This window comes from Mercenaria mercenaria, chromosome 15 (genome assembly GCF_021730395.1).
Source record: "Mercenaria mercenaria strain notata chromosome 15, MADL_Memer_1, whole genome shotgun sequence".
NCBI lineage: Eukaryota > Metazoa > Mollusca > Bivalvia > Venerida > Veneridae > Mercenaria > Mercenaria mercenaria.
Genome location: NC_069375.1, coordinates 17,558,426 through 17,583,983, shown reverse-complemented (window position 1 = coordinate 17,583,983; position 25,558 = coordinate 17,558,426). Strand labels below are relative to the sequence as shown.

Sequence of the window (25,558 nt, the reverse complement as noted above, 5' to 3'; positions counted from 1 at the left end):
ACAGACATTTTTCAATAGTCCTTTTAAAATACTTATACTATCATATCATAAAATCAGCTTAATATAGATGAATTTTTAGAATAAAATATTGACATCTAACCTTGGTGGACAAGGCTGTGTATTACACCGCGAATATGTTTTCTTTGGTCTTGTTTTGAAGTCACAATGATAGTCATCAACAAAATCTCCGCTCACACTCATACATTTTATATCTTTAGTAGTTATACCTAAATAGAAATGTGCAGTTACTATTTTAACACTGTCGGCACATTTTTTCTGTATAATAATTTCAAATAAATATTAATAATAAAACTAAAATAAAGAAATCATTTAGTCCAAATTCCGCACAAGTGTGTTAGACAGTTGCTGTCTTGGAATAAAAATTCGAAACACAGGAGTTTCTCATTTACAGTTTTGTATTTGTTAGAAGTTTGTTAGATATTTCTAGAATGGATGTAATAGTCACACAGGGTCTTTTTGGGCAATTTTTAAAGCTCCGTGGAATATTGTCCAAGTAAAATATTAGGTTTCTGCTGGGCAGTTTGTTAGTTTCTTCACATTGGAAATCATCAATCAGTAGTACATTTTTTTGTATTAAATTCATATTTTATTAATATGGTGAAAAGTTCAGCGATTAAATCATATTTCTAATAACATTTTTTTCTGAATTAATATAATATATATATATATATATATATATATATAATCTGTTGCTACAAATAAACAGTAGATGTAGATTTTACGCACCTGTTCCACAAGAAAGTGAACAACTTGTATTTGGTATCTCAGCCCAGGCATATAATTGATGTGCTTGAGGACTCGGAATGTGGTATGTATAGGTGACATCAGGGGTTACATTTACATACGAGTGGTAATCATAAAATCGAAATACCTATAAATATATAACCTTCTTTTTATACAGCATTTCCTTACACGCTGGTATGGCGTTTACTATGATTTAACCCATGTCGGAAAAATCCGTCTGGCATCCCCGACGCCAGATGACTCTCGTGTTGTTAATGACAACTAGCGATCCATGCACTGATATATTGTTTATATGAAAAAAAATCAGGTACCTTGATAGTTTCTCTCCGTTCATTATAGTATTTTCTAGATTCAAAATACGTTATTTTATGGTAAGAACGTTACACTACAAATGATGAAACTAACTTTTAATGTACGTCACTGAAATGTCATGACGTCACTTCTGTTTACGGACGTTAATTTCATGCGCTTTGTATTCATACTCTTCTAAAAGAAAGAGTCCTAGAAAGAAAGCTTTAATTATTCTATTATTATAGATCTAGAGCAAGTAAAATTATCTGTCGGCATTAAAAGTTTTTGTGTATACTATATTCAAGAAAAGATACCACTCATGGTTACGAATTGGATAGAAATATCCCTTCTTCGGCCACATGCGCAGGTGCCCTCGGGACGGATATTTCTATCCGATCCGACACATGACCGATATTATTTTTTCTCTGTAATATTTCGAATCAAACTGTACACTGTGACATTTACTGGGAGCGATAATAACAAACACTTCGATTGCAATCCGTTAACAAGCGCGGTCAAACTGAACCTGTTGTCACTGTATTACAATGCCATTCCAAACAAAACATAAACCTACAAACCAATAACAATTTTACAAAGACGTGCACACGTAGAACAACGTACTCGACTGCAAAACATGTATCTTCAAAGCAATACCTACTTTATAAACACATACCTGTATTTCAACATCTTTGGTTATTTTTCCTACAATTTCAATCGTCTCTGGATTATCAATGTATCGAAACTGTACGCCATATAAGTTGAAGAGTGCCGACCTTGATTTTTCCATTCCTGCGTTCAATATTCTCTTGCCATCAACAACCATACCTATACATGAGAATAGTAAACGTTGACCTAAACAAGGATAAACAAGTTTTATTATACAAAATCCTTTCCAGAGTTCACATTTTGTATGTTGCTACGGTATATACGTGCTTCTTAAAGTGTACTCGACTCGTGATGACGTTACTCAAGTTCCCCCGCACCTAATATTTCATACTGGGATATATTTAGACTGTTATCGATGAATGAGGCCTGGATTTAAAAACTGCCATGTCCTGAAATATAACCTGATTAAATATATGGTATCAGAATTTCCTTCTCCGTACAAACTGACTTTTAGGGCCGAATTCACAAATTCTTGGTAAACAATTTAACAAATCTGAATAAAAATTACTGAAATAAAAAATTGGAAGCACCCAAGCAAATTATAAATGGTTTGAATAAGTCTTCAAAACGTGCAATGTCTTCTTACACCTACTTGCAACTGGTCAAGCAGAATCATATAATAAAAAGTACATTGAAAGGAAGAATAAGAGCAATTTAAGTTCAAGTAAGGCATGGTTTTACGAAATTAAAATATACGCACTCTAGTATTCGAACTTTAGATATCAATATTTATAGTCAGAAATTCTACTCCTTCATCATTTCGTGCAGTGCAGCCATGTAAGAAAAAACGATTGCTGCCAAGCGAGGTATGATGATTGCATATTTAAAGCACAACAGCATAATTTTGAACAATCAAAGAGCAATAACTCAGTTAAAAATCATCGGACTGGAACATAAATATAATACGCAAATGATCTCCTTTTGACAGTTTCGCCGAGTTCCAGCCAAAATTTGCTGTGAAAAACATCCGACAGCGATGGCGCTTATTTTTACTAAATAAAATGGGCAATAGCAAAGAGAGAAATTATCAGGCCAGATATGAAGATAATATGCTCATCTTCTAGTAGAAATACTCCGGCCAAGAAAACTATTTTTGCATAATTAAAGGGAAATTATCCATTTCAAAATTATTGAAACAGATAATAACATTCATATACGTATCTACTGTACTGTAAGGTTTCGCTCAAATCCAACAAAATATTACACGTTCTCCTTGTCATAATATGTTAATATATACTTACTGAGAAAGCAGTATTTATTATATTGCTGTAAACGGATACCAGAACTGCCTGCTGGGATAGTCGTGACGTTTATATACTCTACAAACACATACATAAAATATTACTACCACGTCAATGTGGATGTCAAAACGAATTACTACGACTCTTTGAAACAAACAATATACAAGAGGACCATGATGGTCCTGAATCGCTCACCTCTTCCCACATGACCCAGTTTTGAGTATGACGTCGTTTTTTCTATTATTTGACATAATGACCTAGTTTTTGAGCTCATGTGACCCAGTTTTGAACTTGACCTAGATATTATCAAGATAAAAATTCTGACCAATTTTCATGAAGATCCATTGAAAAATATGGTCTCCAGAGAGGTCACAAGGTTTTTCTATTATTTGACCTGTTGACCTGGTTTTTTACGGCACGTGACTCAGTTTCAAAACTGACCTAGATATCATCAAGATGAACATTCTGACCAAATTTTATGGAGATCCATACACAAGTATGGCCTCTAGAGAGGTCACAAGGTTTTTCCATTTTTAGACCTACTGACCTAGTTTTTGACCGCACGTGACCCTGTTTCGAACTTGACCTAGATATCATCAAGATGAACATTCAGACCAATTTTCATACAGATCCCATGAAAAATATGGCCTTTCGAGAGGTCACAAGGTTTTTCTATTATTTGACCTACTGACCTAGTTTTTGAGGGCATGTGACCCACTTTGGGACTTGACCTAGATATCATCAAGATGAACATTCAGACCAACTTTCATACAGATCCCATGAAAAATATGGCCTCTAGAGAGGTCACAAGGTTTTTCTATTATTTGACCTACTGACCTAGATTTTGAGGGCACGTGACCCACTTTCGAACCTGACCTAGATATCATCAAGGTGAACGTTCTGACCAATTTTCATGAAGACCTCATGAAATATATGGCCTCTAGAGAGGTCACATGGTTTTTCTATTTTTAGACCTACTGACCTAGTTTTTGACCGCACTTGACCCAGTTTCAAACTTGACCTAGATATCATCAAGATGAACATTCAGACCAACTTTCATACAGATCCCATGAAAAATATGGCCTCTAGAGAGGTCACAAGGTTTTTCTATTATTTGACCTACTGACCTAGTTTTCAATGGCACGTGACCAAGTTTCAAACATGACCTAGATATCATCAAGGTGAACGTTCTGACCAATTTTCATGAAGATCTTGTTAAATATATGGCATCTAGAGAGGTCACAAGGTTTTTCTATTTTTAGACCTACTGACCTAGTTTTTGATGGCACGTGACCCAGTTTCGAACTTGACCTAGATATCATCAAGGTGAACATTCTGACCAATTTTCATGAAGATCTTGTGAAATATATGGCCTCTAGAGAGGTCACAAGGTTTTTCTATTTTTAGACCTACTGACCTAGTTTTTGATGGCACGTGACCCAGTTTCAAACTTGACCTAGATATCATCAAGTTGAACATTCTGACCAATTTTAATGAAAATCTTGTGAAATATATGGCCTTTAGAGAGGTCACAAGGTTTTTCTATTTTTAGACCTACTGACCTAGTTTTTGATGGCACGTGACCCAGTTTCGAACTTGACCTAGATATCATCAAGATGAACATTCTGACCAACTTTCATAAAGATCCCATGAAAAATGTGACCTCTAGAGAGGTCACAAACAAAAGTTTACGGACGGACGCACGCACGGACGACGGACGACGGGCGCCGCGCGATCACAAAAGCTCACCTTGTCACTTTGTGACAGGTGAGCTAAAAATGTATATTTTTTATGATTACATGCATCTTTACGTAATACTACCATATTAGAGACTGTTTGTTTTGGGTTAAGCGCCTTTTTTACCAGTATTTCAGTTAACCTTACCAGTGTTCCTGGATTCTCTACCAACTCTTACTTGTTCTTCGCAAGTAACTGCCAACATTAATCAGGGTTGGGGACTTACTATTTCAGACACAATGTATGTTATTATACGTTAAAGATAACATACGTCTCGCCTTAGGCTCAGTCCCGCAATCCGTAGATCTGCGCTCTCGCTGTTGAGCTGAGCGGGCTGACCAAAACAGAGCACAGCTATGGTACAATACGCCCGAACGACAAATAATTACAAACTTTAAAGGTGCAGGGATATACGGTACAAAAAACACCTTTACCGTGTCTGCATTGCATCATAAGTCAATCAAATATTATAATGCCTTTAATTGTCTGTTAATTTCATGTATAAAACTAATTTAACTTATCTTTAAATGTATATACATATGCATGCAAAATTATATTTATTTTTCTCGCATTCGTAGTGAAAATGGAAAAACATTATAAAGTCAAAAATGTTAAGATAAATAATTTTGAACTGTCTACCTTAATTAAAAAAAGCTTACTGTGTGGAGCATAATCTTCATGGTAAGTTCCGAATATTTGTTTGCACGTGGTGCCTTTGCCATTGCACACTCCACATTCGTCATACTTTAGTCCCGAACTTGAATAGCCGTCACATCCAAAGTCCTGTTTGAAAGAAATAAACGGATTAACTCTGTAACAAATACACTCCTACTGAAAAAAAAACACAAAACGGGAAAAGCGGAAGGAGTCCTACATGTCTATGAAACTAAAACGGTCACACCTTCAGTGTTAGAAAACAAAAACATAAATATTTGACCATGGCACTAAAACAAAGTTCCAATGTAAATAGTCCAATTAAACCGTCTGTTAGATTATTTTACATTTTGAGGGACAACTTCATATTAACCAAGATGGTTACCCGTATCATAACAAGGGACGGGCTGCCTTGCAAGTGAATATTCAAACGTGTCCTAAGAAATTAAACAATCAAAGTTCCCATTTAGTGTTGAATCTAGACTTGAAAAAGGGCTGGGTGCTGAAGAATGAGGGCCTGTGGTAGGGGGGTGCGGGGGTATGCTGCCCCGGAAAATTTTTAAATCGAGCGCGTGATTTCCTGCATTTTGGGCTATTTTTACACCATCTTTCAATAGCAATTGTATCAGTTATACACCCATAGTATTGGAGAAAATACATTCTTTTGCTCACAATTGCAGATGTCAAACTGATCTTTGACAACAAATTCCATCACAAGTCATGACATTTGTTCCAGTGGTAGTTTATACAGTTCACTACCATCGTAATGATTAAACATTTTTCCTGGCAATTTAGTACCAGTACTTACCAACTACCATAGCTTCCTGGAAATTACCAGTACTTTTCTAGTTACTCTAGTTTACTGTAATGATCAATAAAAACAAATCAACAGTTTAGAACACTTTTTTATGTACAACCTTACACATAATTGGCTTTTCTCTAATTTCTTGATATTAATGATATAAATAGATATATGATATCTAATGATATAAACAGGTAAGATATAGTCTCTACTGTTACACAAAAAATGCAAAAAACAGTGTACATGCATCTCATTGCAAATATTTTAATATGTGTTGACTACAGGTCAAACGTCGCAAGGACTTAAGGTCCAAGGACTCACACTTAGTATACAAAACAGTGTACAGGCATCTGATTTCAAATATTTTAAATATGTGTTGACGACAGGTCAAACGTCGCAAGGACTTAAGGTCCTCTGTGCCTGTATTGGTGCTGAAAATGAAAAGTAAAAATTAAATCAACAAGCAAATAAATTTCATTTTATTTAAAGAAGTATTTCTTTCATCTTTATAAAATTGGAAGCAGTGTTTTACAACAACATGCATCATTCTGTTGAACACTTCCATTGTGTCAGAAAAAATCATAAAACATTGCCAAACAAAACGTTAGATCTATAAAACTGCAGAACAGTATAGTCTGTATTATGTTTTACTGCGAATCTGTTAGGTGGAAGAAAAATCCGTTACAATTTTCTGTCATAAAATATAAATGCGGCTCCGAAAATGAAAACAGCAAAGTACCTTCTTAAGTTAAAAGACTGCTACAAACATGACAAAGTAATCAATGAGCAAGAAATTTTTAAATATTGAAATAAAGTCCAAATATTATATGGGTTTCTACAGATTCACTAAGAACCGCTTTGTACATTTTAGATTTCACAGTTCTATCTTCTTTCATATTTTGTTTTAAACATAATCAGTGAATGCTTTAGAACTAACTTTGACACTGTGTAGAACTTACCTGACATTTTTCATTTACACAGCGAAAGAAAGGTACCGCCTTGTTTATAAGACATTCAGTGCCGTCCGCGAAACTCTTACTTTGACACGGTGTAGAACTTACCTGACATTTTCCATTCACACAGCGAGAGAAAGGTACAGCCTTGTTTAAGAGACATTCAGTGCCGTCCGCGTAACTCTTACGTCCATACGTAATGGCTGTATCACTCTGACACCTTTCACTGCAGCTCTCATCACCTGTAAAGAAACTAGATTTTCACTATACGACAGCATATGAGAGATAACAAAAAGTATCCAAAAATTCGAAATGGTAACAATTAATTTAGCATTATAATCATGTCTGAATATCATATGATACCGTATTTTGTTAGATCCTAATATTCTGTAACACAAGCGTACCCAGTGACTCACAGGGCCAAGATCGGGTACAAGTAGTGTTTATTTCTTATTTATTAATTAATGCTTTGAAGTGGTTTACAGAAATATATCGGTAGATTATCTCGTAATTAATTAGCACGTTTTACTTTTCTTATTCGTATAAGCCTCTGCGATATTGTTTGCACATTTTGCGTCACTGATCAAACCAATCTGACTAAAGTACATATCCTATTGCTCTACGCTTAGGATCTGAATACGAGCTATTGATAGCCTCGTTCTGACGACCCTTCCGCTAGCCAATCAAAACCTAACTTACAACATTCTGCAAGCTAAAATAGCCTTGGTTTCTGATATCTACAATTCTTATATCGTTAGAGAAGATAGCCGGTTAGGTCAGTCGGTAGGGCACTTTCTCTGTTAGCGAGGGCTCCCGGATTCAAACCTTGGACTGACTGCAAATTTCTCTTACACTTTGACATTCGAACAAATCGTCTGATTGGTTCAAATAAAAATAGATTTGCGAAAATAAAAAATACAATACATTGTATTGGAAATCCAAAATATACAGAAGGCGAATGTGAATGGGTCGTTCTCAGATCTTCGTTTAGAAGATCAAGTACTTTAGTCAGATTGTGATCAAACCTGTTACATAGGTATGTAGTGCATGGAGATATTTCGATTTTCTAATTCAGTTTCTATTTACAAATAAATTACAAAATAGCACGGTTCTTTATTTTCAGAAAAGTGGCAAAATATAGCAATCTATGCCGGCTTCATCTATCTACTTCTTTGAGGAAGAATGTGATCCTGCAAACTTGCAGACAAACTTAATGAATGTGCCTATAACTGCCTACCTAGAGATCCAAGTGCTGGTATCATCGAGAGCGAATATTTTTCCATCGAAAATCTGGAACACTGCAAAGTCCTGTAGTCTGAATCACAAGGCTGAAAGACATGTCAATGATAGTGACCTTTCTACCATACAAGAACGCTGTGGAAATCTTGCACACAAATTTTAAGACGTTATTATATAGTGGTAAAAACACAAGTTCTGCCATTGAAAACTTTATATTTTGTAGTCTGTAAACTTATATTCATAGGTGTGCACATCTTAGTACAGCTTCTAACATGTAAAACTGATTCCTTTAGGATCATAGTCTTGCGTGTTTATATATAATAAAATTCCGGTTAATTCTGCCCTGGGATTTGAGAGAGATATTAGTGGTGTTGCATATTTCATTTTCATTCATGAACAATGTAAATCAAACAAAATTTGTTTTTCCTTTAGCTTGGTTGCGTTTTATGCTATTAAAAATCACAGAAACAATGAGTTAGGTATAAACTTACATACTTGACTTCTTTGTGTGTAAAAGAATAGTATAGCAGACCAAGTGTGTAAAATAAGTACAAATAAATTGAGTTCAACACTGAAGTCTTTATACAATCTTCCTATCTCAGCATGCCTCACAAATTAATAAAGTTAATAAATACACAGTAAAATAAATGCGGAATATCCCGACACTGACACTTACCTGAATGTTGCATATCTTTCCTCTAGTAGAAGATCCGGGACAGTCCTTTCCTGCATACTGCGGACTGTAAAAAAAATGTGGAGAGGTTTTTGCTGTAGAGAGGGCCACTCTGGAGAGATTGCACTGTATTCATTAGATCGAATAGACTAGCTGTTAATAAATGTACCACTAAAATTTCTTAAAATCATCATATTAGACCTGGGATACAGAGTGGCTACATTAACTACTGTAACAATGAATAGTATGATTGAAAATTAATTATTAATGAGATATATTTCGTTTTTTGTATCATTGTTTACGTTGTCTGTAAGAAAATAGCTATGCAGGAATTAAATACTACACGTTCGAACACGACTAAATAAATTATTGGCATCGTTGTTAACTGAGTTTTAACAAGACTATTTTTGCTTTACAAGGTATGATTTGTGCTAGAATCCATGACAACCACTTGCAAGGACATTATTTGTGCATTGTTATTGCTCAGACGGCATTTACATACATGTATGATTCTTCAGGTTTCCATAAAGCAGACTGTGATTTACATCTTGTACTTTTTCTTCCATTATATTCCCATTTGATCTTTACCCGTATTTAAAAAAATAACAGATATGTTTATATAACAAAATAATAACATTTAATTTAAGAAATAATTTATATCAAAACAGTGCTTTATCACTATTTATACACGATGGGCGGTTATACGTCGGGTGTAATAATTTAACGAGGGCGCACTGTTTTGCTATAAATTATTTCGATTCTACAATGTTCTTTATTGCAAAATTTATACCAAATATAATGGAACTGTTTCTTCGCGCAAGCATGGCGCCAATAGTAGATGTTTTTTAAAACACGCCAGGACCGGAAACGGTAATACGTCTTGCGGCAAAATTCAGTTTAAGCGAAAGTTATTGCGAATTATTCGGCAAAGCGGATAACTAATTCAGTGTGTGTATAAATTGATCAAAACATTTGTGCAATGTGATATTTTGACATTATTAAGAAAAAAAGGTTCATGAAATTTGAAAGCGCTATTTCATGATGCGTACATGGCGCTAAATATCACATTGACGTGAAGTCAACATAACATTGTTGTGATGATTAAAGTATTGTTAGCCATATTAGAATACAAATTCTAACATGACTCGGTTTGATTTCCGGTTAAACAAAGAAGGAACTCAAGCTCTGTATATTCTGCGATAAACAACGGTTGACGCGCAGACCGGTAAGAGAGCATTATGACGGCAATTATGACGTCAAATTGCCGCATGACGTCCGAGGCATTACTCCTCGGGTAAATTAAGTCCAGCATAATATTTATTAAAATATGTCAATAAGCACGTCAGAGTGAAAACAATCAAGGCCTTCTTGTGATTTATTGTCTTATTTACCACGGTTAACGCCCTCGTGGTTCAGTTCCTACGCATCTGAACTCTGAACCGTGGTTAATCAGACGTTAAACCACTCGAAAAACTTGATTATTTGTTAATTATGTTATGGCAGAAGAGCAGCTGACAACATAATGAAAAGTAATTTATAATCGAAGTTTTAAGAATATCTTTTGAGCGCAGAAACATAATCGCTATACAGATATAAGTTGTATACATACGGCGGGTTGTTGCAGTATCGTCTCTTTATTTGGACCCCACCGCCGCAGGATCTACTGCAGGCGGAATAATCTGTCTCCCAAGCCGACCAACTGCCATCGACTGGTGCCATCGACTCGTGTTCCTTATCTATTGGCTGGCACTTTCCCTGTATACACCACTGTTGTACAATAAAAATATCTGTACCCTTCTGGATCGTACCTTCTATTAAGACATGTCACATATAATTCAATTCCGTTGTGGAATCTGATATTACTTTTTGTGGATATGATATTACTTATTCCTTTTTGTGGATATGATATTACCTTTAGTGGATATGATATTACTTTTTTGTGGATATGATATAACTTTTAAAAAGCTTTCTCGTCGACTTTATATTATATAAAGAGCAAAATGATCTTAAGCAAAAGTAGTATAAGACGTTTGACCGTATATTACCTTTTACCCTGCTATATTTCTATATTTCTAACATGGACTGGTCCATCATTTAATTTGGACAGTTCCACCTATTATTTAAAGGGGTGTTCACTGAAAAGTTACTGACTGAATAGCGAACAGTGCAGACCATGATCAGCCTGCACGGATCACAAAGGTAGAATCACTTGCAACCTAGTGACCTACTTAACCCCATATAAACTCATTGAAACTCAGTCTGCTAATACATGGCACAGATATACAACAGGATATCAGGTATACAATTAAGACACTTTCTGAATTAATGTGTTTTCATATCTCCGTCTGCTTTCTTGCTCAATCAATTTCTTTTCAGTACAGCTTTAAAACATACGACATAGTGGGTTTGCGACCAGCATGGATCCAGACCAGCCTGCGCATCCGCGCAGTCTGGTCAGGATCCATGCTGTTCGCTAACTGTTTCTCTAATTGCAACAGGCTCTGAAAGCGAACAGCATGGATCCTGACCAGCCTGCGCGGATGCACAGGCTGGTCTGGATCCATGCTGGTCGCAAAGCCACTATGTTGATTTTCTCATGGCACGGCTCATATATACGATAACTTTATTATACTGTAAAAGCAAAGTATGGTATTCTGTGTAATTCAATAAAATGGTATAATATATGACACTCTCAGTTGTATAACTAAATATTTTATTTCCCGACTTCTTCAGTCAAAAGAGTTATAGATCTAATTACAATCTTGAAAACACCAAAGAAAACAGTTATTCTGTGGCGGGTATTTAAAGGCATGATACCAGAATCATATTTGTTTGAAAAAGTACGAAAACGCTAAAGATATAAAATTTACAAACAATATCATATAGAGTTTATCGTACCATTCTTGTATTATTACAGTCAGTGCCGTCCAGAAGTGGTGAAGAAAACCGCAAAGCTTGGTTGCCTTGGAACCTACATATAATGTTTCGGCAAGGGTCGAATTTCTGTCAAAAGTATTAAAGACTTCAAATAGTATTGCTTGCTTACAAGTGTGCTATTTTCATAACTAGATATCTAACAATAACGAACTTTAGATGCCAGAATGTATGTTCGATAGATGACGTGATATCAAAACATTATTGCAAGATTGCACTTTCAAACAATGTTTGTTTTTTTTTGTTTTTGTTTTTTTCAAATGGTGTCTGAAATATCACTCGGCATAGTCAGCAGTTTCAATCAGAAGCGTAGACTGACCTTAGATGAATCTTTGAAAAAAATTATGGTATAGAAGAAATAACATGCACACTGTCTTCGGGTATAGCATTGTTGTATGCAAGTACCTTGAAGTTGTTTTCACTATTTAAATTGTAACTGTTTCCGACTAAAAATAGTAAATTGTACACATTTCTTTGATACATTTGCACCTCTAAGAGTAACAGCCGTGAATTCGAAAAAGTAAGGTGATATAGCTACCTTGAATATATGATATCACTTATTTCAACTAGGAAGATAATGTATCCAACGAAGTTTACTGCACATTAATAAAAGAGATATTACCACGGCTGATTTTTCAACAATTTTTATCAAGGCGATATACTATAAAATAATTCGAATGTAATATACCTATACAGAGCAAAGACAGTTAGTTAAATCTAATATATTTCTACTTACGTTGTTACCAGCTCTGTAGAATACATAACTCTCGTTACTCCGCATTTTACACTGTTGATCGGCCGTATACAACGTCCCTGGCAAAGGAAACTCCGTTCTGTTATCTACAAAGCCATTTGGTCGGTTCTTTATACACGTCAACCTTCTAGACCTATAAATAATTAGAACTAATTTTAACGTTTTATCTCTCATGTTTTACTTTTGTCAGCTCCACGGTGTTTCCATGTACTATTGGTATTTTGACTTCTATCAAAACATATGTTAAAATCAATGATGATATAAAATGTATTATAATAATATGATTTGGACAAAGCATACGTACATGAACAACACATCAAATGAGACTTACGCAAATGACCGCTGTAACTCAATGGCGCTTTGGTTAGACCATGTAAACGCTTCGTTACCGCTCCATCCACCTGCAGACATTATACCAACATCATCTGTTTCTTTGTCGTGAGTCATACCCAGTCTACAAACAAATGTATGTTATTTCCTGCGGCTAATCCATCCTTGGTAAAAATATCAATATGGCTAGATATGTCCCATTCATTTTAAGCATAAGTATATATTTTTTATTTAACCAGTCATATATATGCAAATTGTGTCATACTCCTAAGCACATTTTCATATTTTATTTTTCTAATTCTATACTAGACATAAATACATGTATAATTTGATACAGAGCCACATCTAACGCTGCCACTTATAGATATGATTATATTTCAATTTAAGTTGAGGAAGATAATTATGAATCAGCACCGGCGCTTTAAATGATAATTTATGTGGTAACAAACAATATACATTAAGTGTTGACAAAAATAATCGATTCTTGAAATAACAGCGATCTTGAAGATGGAAAATTATAATTATTGCATTCAAATATGCGATTTGCAACGACTACAATACATCTTACAAGTGACCAATTTCGTGTGCCAGTGTAATTCCCATTATGGGTCCCTCATCTTCTACCAACGCACACCTCAGATTCTTGTTACACATTTTGTTTAAGTGTGCAAGACCATTTATACCACTGTTACCATAGTCATCCTCAAGATCCAGCCTGAAATAAGAGATTGTTTTGAATAATAATCTCACATAAACGTATTTTATGATTAGATGAGATTGTATTTATTAACGATATGAAGCGGCACTAGAGACCAACTTCTTCTGTTGGCCAGCAAATACTTCAACTTTCCTGTAACGGTTCATTTTATGCAAAGATTTCAATAAACTGGCAAATGTTCAGAAGCAGTAGTCGATACTATTGAACGAAATATTTTTTCAAAGCTAAGTGTATATTGCAGTTGAACACATGTTATATAAATATGTCCTATACTAGAGATGCTTTTGAGAAAAGCGCATGTTTCCTACAACTGCCTAATCATCTAAATAGTAAGTCAGTCTGCGCTTTCTTGGACCCAAAATGTACCATATACTACTTGTGCAGGCGCATTTTTGCACACAAAACTATACTACTATAAGTAGTATAGGGTACGGTCTGGGTGCACGAAAGCGCATGGGGTCTGAAGATTTTTTGGTAATTCAAGGGCCATAATTCTGATGTGCCTGAGCCGATTTGGCTAGTTATCGAACTTGACCGAGGTCTTATGATCAGACACAATTAAGTGTGAAGTTTGGTGAAAATCAGGTGAGTAATGTTCGACTTAGAGTGCGGACAAGCTTTGTGACAGACAGACACACAGACACACAGGCAGGAGTAAATCAATACGTCTTCCACATCACTGTGTGGCGGGAGACATAACAAGAAAGCTCGTTGCAAAAATAACAGTTTGGCTCTTTAGACATTGACGAAGGAGCATTTGGTCCGTATCCATTAACGTTTAAGGTTACACTTGAACATTGATTTTAGAAAGCTAAAGTTTCTTTTCACTCTTTTATAGCACATACTATAATAAAACTTTGTACGGATTGCATTCAGCTCCTAATGAACACATCAAAATTTTATCAGTTATAAATTTGTACAAGATTGATATGGTAAATTGAATATTTGCCGTTCTTTAATATAAGTTTAAGACTTTAAAAATTATTAAGATTATTGGGATTAACTTCGCACACCAATATTTCTAATCCTTCTGTCTCCTTGTGAGATTGACTTTAAGACAGAAATATGAACTTTAAGCATTACACACTATAAGTGATCCCACGTGATTCTGACCTTGAAGAACACACGACGAATCACTGGCAATTCATACCACACTGAGTGATGAATATGCCTACCAAGTGTAGGTAAATTTGTATTAAGTGTATCAAAGAAGAAAGTGCTTTTTAATCCCACCTGACAATGACATACAAGAAAGGTAAATGGATACTGTGCATTGCATTTCAGCCACAATGTTGTAATGACTGGACAAGAATCTTATTGCATCTTCCTGACCCTGTTAAATAACACAGTACCCTAAAGTTATCTAGTGAGTACGATTGTCATATTAAAAATAAAACGTAATAAAGGTTACAAAGAATGACTAGGATAGGAAATGTCTGGGGGGAAAAGAGCAAATTATTAAGATCCTTTTGACATCTCATCACCATGACCTTGCAGAAAGGACAACAGATTCTGTGCATTGCAGGCCGCAATGTTATGATGTGATACGTTTATTATAACAGCCTCTTGGTATGCAATGTTGTATTCGGCTCGAGTGGATTTTGCTAGGCCCGCTTGCAAATCAAGAAACTTCCTTTAATGACCCTTTTATTTAATCGTATACCTTTTTCTTACGTTATATCAGCCAAAATGGACTATACTTTTAGATAAACAAGGCTGAAAACTCGTTTGAAACAATGAATTTTGACGCAAGGATAATCTCAACTAAAATAGATTAGAATACAGTCTTTTGTATTCATTAGTGAAATAGGACCGTATTTCAGGCAGAACATTCGTAGGGATGTAACAATTACTTATGTCAAGTTTGCTATGGATTGACGTACCTTGTCAGTAGAACGCTGCAATCTACTTTTTTAGTCTTTAGACCGGACTGCCAATCACAGAATGTCCGAAGTGTCTTGTTGGCATTTTCTGTCAGTTCTGATGCAAAGTCCTGAAACAAGCAAGGTGGAATGAAATAAATTATAATAACATATGAATCGTCCCTTAACTGAAGCATAATGTCAGAATGGCATGCATTTTATGTTGTTATTTAAGAAGTTAGATGAAATAGTATTAATTTTAGCTATATACATATATAGCGTAACGATATACATATACTTACATTATATGTTTGGATAACGTGTAATTCAGATAACGTCAAGTATATCTTAGCCCCGATGCTAGGGTGGGTGTACAACTTGCTTGCCTAAAGAAAATACAATAAATTAGTCAATAACATTACTTAGATTAGACACATAATTCTAAACGTTAAAAAGCCTCTACGAGAGAATACTTAAGGACCAGGCCATTTCTCTTAATAATTCAAAACAATAGTCTGTCCCGTTCTTAAATTTAGAATATCAATTTATTAATTTATTTATGTTAATCTGTCTGTCAACTGTGTTTATCTATATGTACGACTTGCATGTTTTTTACGTGTAATTATTTTACTTACAATATTGAAAGCCATCAATGTGTAATCTATGGCGTTATCACGAGTTCTGTGAAAATGGTACATGGTTGGATCAACAACCAGTCTTGTCTCGATGTATCGGGTCTTTGCGGAACGCTTCTGTCTTCCATACGCAACATGTAACTCGTTTTCGAATTCCTCGGCTGAAATCAAACATGACATACATAATCAAAGAACATAGATAGACTGAACAAAAATAACTTTAATTGTTATTTCTACGACTACAACCTCTTACTGAAGAGGTTAACAATTAAAGTTAATTTTGTATAGATGTTAGTAGTACGCTGGCTAAACGTTTAATCAACCTTGCTGATACAAGTAGTATGAATTTTGTTGAATATGCAATTGACTGGTGAGCTAAAAATACCTTCTATAGGACAAATTTGTTTATCTCCTTGGTAACGATACACAACATGTACTTTATCCTGGTAGGCTTCTGCAGATGCATTTACAGCTACAGGTTCTATAAACCGGCTTGTGTTCCCAAAGCTTATCACCCCATTCTGAGAAAGAAAAACATTCAGATGATAGAAAGACATATTTACCGCATGTGAACTCTCTCGCAGCTCGTGAAGAATGCAATTTTTAGTTTCTATTATTCTTATTTTTGACACTAACGGTCCGACTGCAGGGCTTAATGTGCAGAGTCACAAGTTCTGGAGTTAGGTCCACGAGTAATGCGTATGGTCCCTGTGACTTTTTGAGAAAAAAATAAAATCATTGTGTCTGAAATCAATCGCCTCTAGCTTTGATTCATATGGAGAAGTTAGAAGTTATTGCGAAGGACAAATTAGTATTGGCATATTAATTCATTGCCAAAATGTAAATCAAACACTCACCAGACCATTACAAACATTAGCTGCTACCCAGGATTCATCGTGGACATCGCTATGACCAATGTAGTAGCAATCTACGCTCTGTCGTGAACATGGATACAGGTCTTTTTTACCGCCGGGTAAATAGTTATGGATAAGACATCCTAAAGGTATAAATAAAAGAAAGTTATATTCCGACAAAGGCCTGGTGAACCTAAACATTGGATAGTGTGGACGTAAAGGTTTTCGAACTGTCAATTCAATTAAAATTTTCTGCATTCTCTTTTCGAGAAGTAGAATTTTCACCAGATTGATGATAAAGATATTTTTTCTTCTTTTTTGTCGAATTCCATTTTTGTAGAGATAAGACCAGTCTGACCTTGATAGTTTCTTTGAGGAGTGATCATAGGATATAGACGGGAACATTTCACTTATTATATTGAAGCATAAAAATGTACAAAAAAATACATCATAGTCTAGGAGCTAATCAATTTGAAAAACATCGCTACATGTGTGTTTTGCTCATAAATCCTTTATTGACAGATAAATTATCTACAACATCGCAGTTAAAGTTCGCTGTTTCTGTCAGCCAAACAAACAGTAGGGGTTCCTAAACTTGAATATGATAATTGAGAAACACACTTACTAAAATATAAAACATAAACTGCTTTAAACCCTTAAACTGAATTATTGGGCTGACTTACAGAAGCCACGTTTTTGTTTTGCTGTAACTAAAAAAGAAAAAGATATAAATATTTCTTCTGCTTAATGCTTGTTAAAAACACGTTATCCACTTATCTCGTTTTTGTTTATAAAAATGCATTCTCTTCTATCAACACTGAACTTGAATAATTCTTCTTTTTCTGTTTTTGATTGATAAAAACACATAAACTGTCTGTGTGAAAAAGAAATAAAGGTTTATCACGTTCTAATTTTTGCACACAATAAAATAAGTTTCATCATTTATTGATAATACTGTTGGTTTAAAACACGCTTTCATGTTTAATCCATGTCCTAAATATGAATATGTATTTTGTTTTTATATGCCGATAGTCTTGATCAGTGTCGTTTTTGACAATATTATTTGAATTAGTTGAATAAGCATTCAGCAACATGGTATGCTGCGTAGCTCCAGTTACCAATTAAGCTAATATGTCGTTCCTGTTTTTCAGTAAATGTTGACAGGCCAAAACTTAGTATATAAATGTTATTGATTTAGAACCGTACAACTTTCTCCGTTCAAAATGTTTGTATCAATGATTTATTTGTCTCGCCATTATATTGATTATAAATTCTCATTGGCCGTTTGGCCTAATGGAATATTTGAAATAAAGTTAAATTTGAAACTTTATTAATACCTTTCACCATTATTTCTATGTCATAATAAGTGACGGTATAATTATGAGATAACTAAAATAGCCACTGACCTCCAGATCCTATGACGACAAAAAATGCGATACTTTCTAGATATAAGAAAAGTATTACTTTTTTTCTAAAAGGGCTTGAAACTTAATGAATGATTTTATATTATGGAAACACATATGTATGGGTAGTTTTTACAAATGTGTCCATTTTAATTTGTCGGTTAAAGGTGAAAGCCATTGTTCAAGGTCAAGTAAAAATTGTTTCTACTCCATTACTTTTCACAGAAATTTCACCATGATTAAACTGTGTCGCGCACATGGTTGTCGGTTAAAGGTCAAGGTCATTATTGAAGCTCAAGTAAAATTGTTTTGTTTTGAAACTGCAATACTCGGTCACTTGCTTGTTATACCTCTTCCTTGATCATAGCAAAATTGCTCATTTTACAGTGAAAACGACAATATACATGCATAATTTAATAAGTATGGAGCAACAAAATACAAATGAAACGACATAGAACAATTCATTACCTTTAAGATTATTCTTGAAGACAAAAGTCTTACACATCTAGTATCCGCTAGATGAAAGATATTTGTTTTTGACACTAAAACAAACAAATATCAATTAAATATCGTTAAAAACAAGAGATCGAAATATCACTAAACGGTTAACTTTTGCAGTAAAGCAACGAACATTGATATATATTTCAATGGAGATAATGCACGCTCAACTAGCTCAACTACAGTTTAAAGGAGTGAAAAAGTTGGAGGAAAACAACATTTTATTGGCATACATTGTCAAGAAAAATATGTTATTTCTCATTTTGATACAGCACCTGGATTTTTTTTTATTATTTTGCTGAAATTGTTCACGTACAAAAGAATACATTACATTACGTGAAAAAAAAAAAATTTAAAACGTATGTATACAATATGTATCAAATATATATATAAGTGTCCAATACCCTTTATTTCCTATTCCTCATTTAATAGAATTATAACTACTCAGAATTCTACACCGTTCAGATTATTCTTTATTCACGAGTCTACCAAATTATACAATGATGTAAATAACGGGAAAAGAGATAATAGTTTTTCAGTTATTATTTGAAATCTATGACATTTAATTTTCTCTCCTATTATTACTAATTAATCAGTATAAATATGATTCTTATTTTAAATTTCAATTACTATCTTTTTACAGACTTTATTAGTTGATAATTATAAATTTTCTCATGTTCATTATCCAAGAACGTTTTTCAATAACAATCTTAATGTGTCATTTCATCTGATTTCCCATTTATTTGAAGCTAATAAAAGTTTCTATAATAAAAGGTACTACTCCACTATTTTCACAAATACTAATTAAAGACATCTGTCGAAAACGTTTTTCAATTATTCAGTTATACCACGACGATATGGAAATTATCACAAGATATTATTAGGTGTAGCACAGCTGTGCTAAGTTATGATGTAACCCCTTGATATTTTTAAATGAATTACACAAGACGCTCATAGTCTTAGTAGAGCAAATATATCACAAAAAGATAAATGTTGAAATCCAATTAATTCTACAATGCTAGATAGACAAATAGATATTTTATTCCTTCATAACTGATTACACTAGATGACGATAGCAATTTAACTTTAGATTTATTGAAGAATTTCTTTAAAAGTTTCAGTATAGTGTTTTTCTTTGGTTTTTATTTTTTTGTTGTTGCTGTTGTTGTTACACACTTAATAAATGGCATTGAATATCATTGGCGCACAACGTACTTTAGTTAAAGTTTCACTTTTCTGTGACATCAGTCAGTGCAGTGAATGTGACACAATTCGAAAACCGACTGAAGGGTCAGATAGAAATACAACCGGCTGATTGCTGTGAAATATGCGTGCGTGATGACGTCTGCTGATGGGAGTCGGACACGCAAGACTCTTAGAGATAGGCTATGTTGTGTTTATCCCCGTTAGACATGCGAAAGGAAGGTTATCCAAGTTTCCTAATTCCTTTCTGATAAACGCCGATTGTCCAGGACAGTAGTACAACAAGAAGTTGATAGTGGATCTACAGACCTGTTAACTGAACACAGACGATGGCGGATTTATAACAGTCCCAATATTTGATACTTAAACTAACATTACAAACAAGATTTTATGCCGAGTGTAACAAAAGACAAGAAAAAGATCTGGTGTAGATCTATTGGGATATTAGTATTGAATGTAACAATGATTATTTAAAACCTTCAACATATTCAATCTTATGGTTTATGTGTTAACGAATAAGACTTGTAATGCAATATGCTACCCAGCTGAACGAATTCAAGAACTAAAATGTAAACGGCTAACATGAATAATAGGCCAGTGTACACAATGTCTATCTGTCGTTGACGTCAAACCCCTTACGGGAGCGTAGACGTTTTGCGAGTCAAAATAAAAAAAGAAGAAAGAATATAGTGTTAAAAATTTAGAGTGGAAAAAAAACTAAAAATAACTTTGGTGATGTAAAAAGGTTAAAACTAGAGTTTGCAGGATAACTAGGGCGAAACATGTTCAAGGCTGCAAACTGAACTGCTCTAGGGTAGTAGGGTAGGGAGGTGGGCGACACTGGGGGTGGGGAGCGGGGAGGGCGTTGGTTCCAATGGTACACTGTTCTCGGAAAATAAGAAAACTTGTAAGTAATTAAATTGCAGTAATAATTAGAGAAGTTAGGAAATGGCCATAATAGAAACAACGTGTCACTGGGGTCAGGTAGCCAACGATTGGGATAGCAAACAGATCATGATGAATCTTATTGAAGAGTGATAACCTAGAATCTATACGCCTTAAATCCAGTCGACGGAGGTTTAGGGAGTGTAGCATATCTGTTACACTGGAAGTACGGTCGTAGTCGGTCTTGATCCAACGGGCGACTCTCCTTTGGACGCTTTCAATTTGGTCAATTTGATTTTGGGTGTGGGGCGACCATACCTCGGAGGCATATTCGAGCTGGGGTCGGGCTAGAGTCTGGTAAGCAAATGGTCTTAATGGGTTAGGATTTGACATTAATGTTTCTTCGTAAGAACCCTAGGGTTTAGTGAGCTTTCTTGGATGACCTGTTTATGTGATTGTCCCATGATAGGTCATTTGAGATATCCACGCCTAGGTATTTAGCTGAGCTGACCGATTCAAGTTGAACTCCGTGTAGGTAATACTGGGTAGGGATAAGACGTTTCCTTCTTGTGGCATGGATCATTTGACACTTGGAGAAGTTGAACTCCATATCCCACTCCAACTCCCACTTTTCTAGAAGTTTGAGGTCCTTTTTGAGAGTAACAGAGTTAGATATGTTGCCATGTCATCTGCAAACAGACGGACTTTGGAACTGACGTTTTGTGGGAGGTCATGTATGTAAGCTATGAAGAGCAGGGGACCAAGTACAGAACACTGTGGGACACCTGATGATACTGGGATGGCATCAGATGTACTGCTATTTACAACTACTGATTAGATCCTATTATCTAAGAGGCCTTTGACCCATCTTAGTGTGTTACCTCTGATTCCGAATAATTCGTGCATTTTTAGAAAGCCTTTACATGGTTAACCTTGTCGAAAGCCTTACTAAAATCTAGTAGTATAAGATCTACTTGTTTCTTACTGTAGACTGAAATGACCAGATCATTTAATAACATAACTAACTGAGTAACACATGATCTTTTTTACCTAAATCCATGCTGAAAGTTATAAAAATACCATGGTTGGTGAAGTGCTTAACAATAGATGAGGAAACAATGTGTTCAAGAACTTTGCATAGGACACATGTATGAAACTGGCCTATAATTTACTGGATTTGACTATCATCATTTTTTAAAAATGGGATCAATCAGGAGCCGTAACTCAGGAGCCTTTGATTGGATCTGACAGATTCATCATGGAATCCAAGATCTATTGTTTTCAAAGATATTTTGCAAGTTTTATCAAATCAATCCATGACTGAAGTCTCTATATGGATGCAAAAGCCAAAATCGCCTTTAAGTGGCCGTAACTCTTGAACCCAAGGAACTGAGATATTATGCCAATACAAGCTGTATGCAAGTTTGATTAAAACTGATTGCTAAATGTGGTGTGGTCTCTATCGTGCTCACAAGAAATTGTGAACGGACGTCGGACGGACGAAGGGCGATCACAACAGCTCATCTTGTCGCTACGTGAAAGGTGAGCTAATAAAAAATGTTTGTCACATTAAAAACATATTGAACACTGCAGAGTTTCCTTCCCAAATCACAAGTTTTCCGTTTAGGTTGTTTCAATTTCTTCTGCAAATTTTTGTTATCATTATGTATATAATCTTTATTTTCAAATTTATCACTTGTATAGGGTACTTTAGTCTAAAATTAACAATTGCAGTCCTCAGAAAAAAAAACGATGCGTATGCATATGGAACATCTGTTATGAAGAAAAACATGGTAACGTTGTTGTAATGTTGTTAACAGTAAGCTAAGATAACGTAAATGTCATAACTGGATGTCCTCATTATATCCTGGAATATGTATACGTATGAGAACTTCCTGTAATATTTAAACTCTAAGTAAAAGTATCTGGTGTATATTAATTTGTATCATTTAACCTTTATCATATTCGCACGATTGGTTCTGCCGCTGCGACTTCGCCATTCAATTAGTATCTTTTAGCTAAGTACCCCTTTTAACAGTTAATGGTACTGTCCAAACTGATGGACAAGTTCTTTATCGAAATTTAGCATGGTAATGGTTAAATGTTTGTGATGTGTTTCAAAACAATAGTATTTTGTTCTGAAAAGATATTTCTTTTTTTTACTTTTTGCAAAGACAGTATAAAGCTAACATTGTAAGTATGTGTATGTCTTCTTCAATAGTGATTGTTGTGTACATACAAACTTGATTAGCAAGCTAGATATCAAGGTAAATACAAACACTTCAGATTTTCTAGAATTTCCAATATAAACAAAACAATGATCATGCGGCTAACAATCTAACATTTCAATTATCAAATAATAGTTGACAAGCATCCAAACAAAATGTGCGTGGTTTGTGTAGTATTGAAACTGGTTTTTGGGCACCTACTGAATTTCGACGCAGGCCTATGAATATCTATGTTGTTTCCCCTTCATAAGTTTGATGAACGTAAGGAAAATTTTGTTTCCTTAAGAAAACATCATGATAAAATATGTCATTATAGTATAAAGATGCTATGGAAGCACAGAATGCAACCAAGTAAAAGAATAGCAAGCTCATTTTGACAGAGTCTTACATAATGTCCATCACCCCTCATGTCCAGCTAGCACCTACTTAAACGGGTTTCTATAACAGTAAAATTGATTCCAAAGCAAATACAGGGAGACTTTTCGCCACCGCCATTCGGTACTTAAAGGTTAGTTCTAAAATTCTTACCTGGAGTGAAAATGTTTTTGTTAGGACGTAACGTGATTGTAAACGTCTCGTTATCCAGGCTGATCTGGTACTGAACGACATTCGCAGCACGTTTACGGAATGGACGTAGATCACTCGTGTCAATTTCCTTCACTGCGGCGTATTGAACGTCCGGTTCTGAAATTTTGAACCAAAACATCTCATATGAAAATTATCAGAAACATTTATATTTGTGTGTGCAATCTCGCAAAGTCGCGATTTTAAACGAGCAATGCATTTAAGTATTGAAGACTTACGTCGAAACATTATGATAAAATGGAAATCGAGATTCTTAGATGAAGCGAAGTAATGATCTGAAAAATACCTTCACTGTGGTCAGTAGGCTTTGATTGCTCATCAGACAGAAGCTGTGGTAAGCGATTGCACTGAAATAAAGATAATTGTTTTAAATTTATCATAGGTATTTTCTCTCTCAAATACAACATACTGTTTTACTAACGTAAACCAAATGATGTTTTCAATTACTATCGGTCACAGAATTATATTCATTCAAAAGTGACGTAATGATGGCACCTCAACGTGCCATGCGTCAAAATGTTCACTGTATCGAACGAGTTTTCGGTCTTTTTTAAGATAAAATCATAGTCGACTTTGCCCGATATTATAGTAGAAATGTGTATATTTATATAATAAAGGATCATTAAAAACAGTACTTTGATCTGCAATCATGCATTCGGCTCGAGTGAATTTTGCCACAAGGCTCTTATAATTACCCTATATATACCTTGAAATAGCATGTACATGTATTAAACTGAAAAATTACATTAAAATCTAGCTTGCAAATCAAATCTCATCATGTGAAAAAATATTACTATTATTACTATATATAACAGTATTGTCTTTAAACAAAATAATGCTTAAAGACTGTTATATTGTGTTCCATAAATTCAAATTATAAAATAACCACCATTTTATACCAAAAAAAAATGATGAGTTCTTTATCTCTGTAAAAAAAAAGGTTACTGAAATCTACTACAAATAAATTTAGAAAAACAAAACTTACTCGAACGAGAAATATCAAACAAGCAACCGTGAAAACTAAAAAGGTAAAATTCATTTTGATCTGTTGAACTTAGAGGTATTCGCGTAAGCAAATCCCTGAGTTATGCCCGTGTAATTGGGCATACCCGTTTTTATAATTCTTTGCAGGAAAACAAAATTATTTCCGTTTTTGATAATAAATAGATTTATGACTGCCTCCTCGACTAGCATAATATAGGCTAGTTTTTAATAATGTTATCAAAGATGTTAAATGGACCAATTTATCAAAAGGCGACTGTTGGGAGTTTTGAAGTTTTCAATGTCGCTCTGGTATTAAGAGTTAATTTATAGAGGAAGGCTTTTGAAAGTGTTATCTTTACGCAGTGGTTTAATTACTGGAGCACTTAAATATGTTGAAGAGGTTACTGAACGGCTACATGAAAAATGAACAAGGTCTACTTAATCTTACTGCGTCTGGAATCATTGCTACGTAACTAGGCACGCTACGGTAACCACACAGGCCGTGTACACTTCCTTCTCTATTAACAGTGGCATATCATATTCATTTCCATTCCAAATTTAAAATTTAAAACGGATATTTTCAAGTTCCTTCACGGTCCTCTTCACGCTCTTGGGGTTCCGGCGGAATTGTTTGTAGTTACCTAAAACTGATTCCATTCAGCTG

General features: G+C 34.7%; 1 protein-coding gene across 1 annotated transcript in view; it reads right to left on the bottom strand.

The window, feature by feature from the left end:
• The window catches only part of LOC128548937 (A disintegrin and metalloproteinase with thrombospondin motifs 7-like), a 37,600-nt gene extending 12,538 nt beyond the window's left edge, over positions 1-25,062 (bottom strand). The window contains exons 1-21 of the mRNA XM_053524666.1: positions 24,896-25,062; positions 24,197-24,257; positions 23,854-24,009; positions 17,112-17,251; positions 16,640-16,775; positions 16,255-16,415; positions 15,922-16,005; positions 15,641-15,750; positions 13,608-13,754; positions 13,041-13,163; positions 12,692-12,842; positions 11,920-12,024; positions 10,631-10,788; positions 9,025-9,088; positions 8,347-8,437; positions 7,218-7,351; positions 5,360-5,483; positions 2,964-3,041; positions 1,730-1,881; positions 748-892; positions 101-227 (exon numbers count right to left, since the gene is read on the bottom strand). Of these exons, the coding sequence (XP_053380641.1) occupies positions 101-227; positions 748-892; positions 1,730-1,881; positions 2,964-3,041; positions 5,360-5,483; positions 7,218-7,351; positions 8,347-8,437; positions 9,025-9,088; positions 10,631-10,788; positions 11,920-12,024; positions 12,692-12,842; positions 13,041-13,163; positions 13,608-13,754; positions 15,641-15,750; positions 15,922-16,005; positions 16,255-16,415; positions 16,640-16,775; positions 17,112-17,251; positions 23,854-24,009; positions 24,197-24,257; positions 24,896-24,949 (2,501 nt within the window). The 5' untranslated portion in view covers positions 24,950-25,062. The remainder of the gene's footprint in view (positions 1-100; positions 228-747; positions 893-1,729; positions 1,882-2,963; positions 3,042-5,359; positions 5,484-7,217; positions 7,352-8,346; positions 8,438-9,024; positions 9,089-10,630; positions 10,789-11,919; positions 12,025-12,691; positions 12,843-13,040; positions 13,164-13,607; positions 13,755-15,640; positions 15,751-15,921; positions 16,006-16,254; positions 16,416-16,639; positions 16,776-17,111; positions 17,252-23,853; positions 24,010-24,196; positions 24,258-24,895) is intronic.
• Between the last annotated feature and the right edge of the window lie 496 nt (positions 25,063-25,558).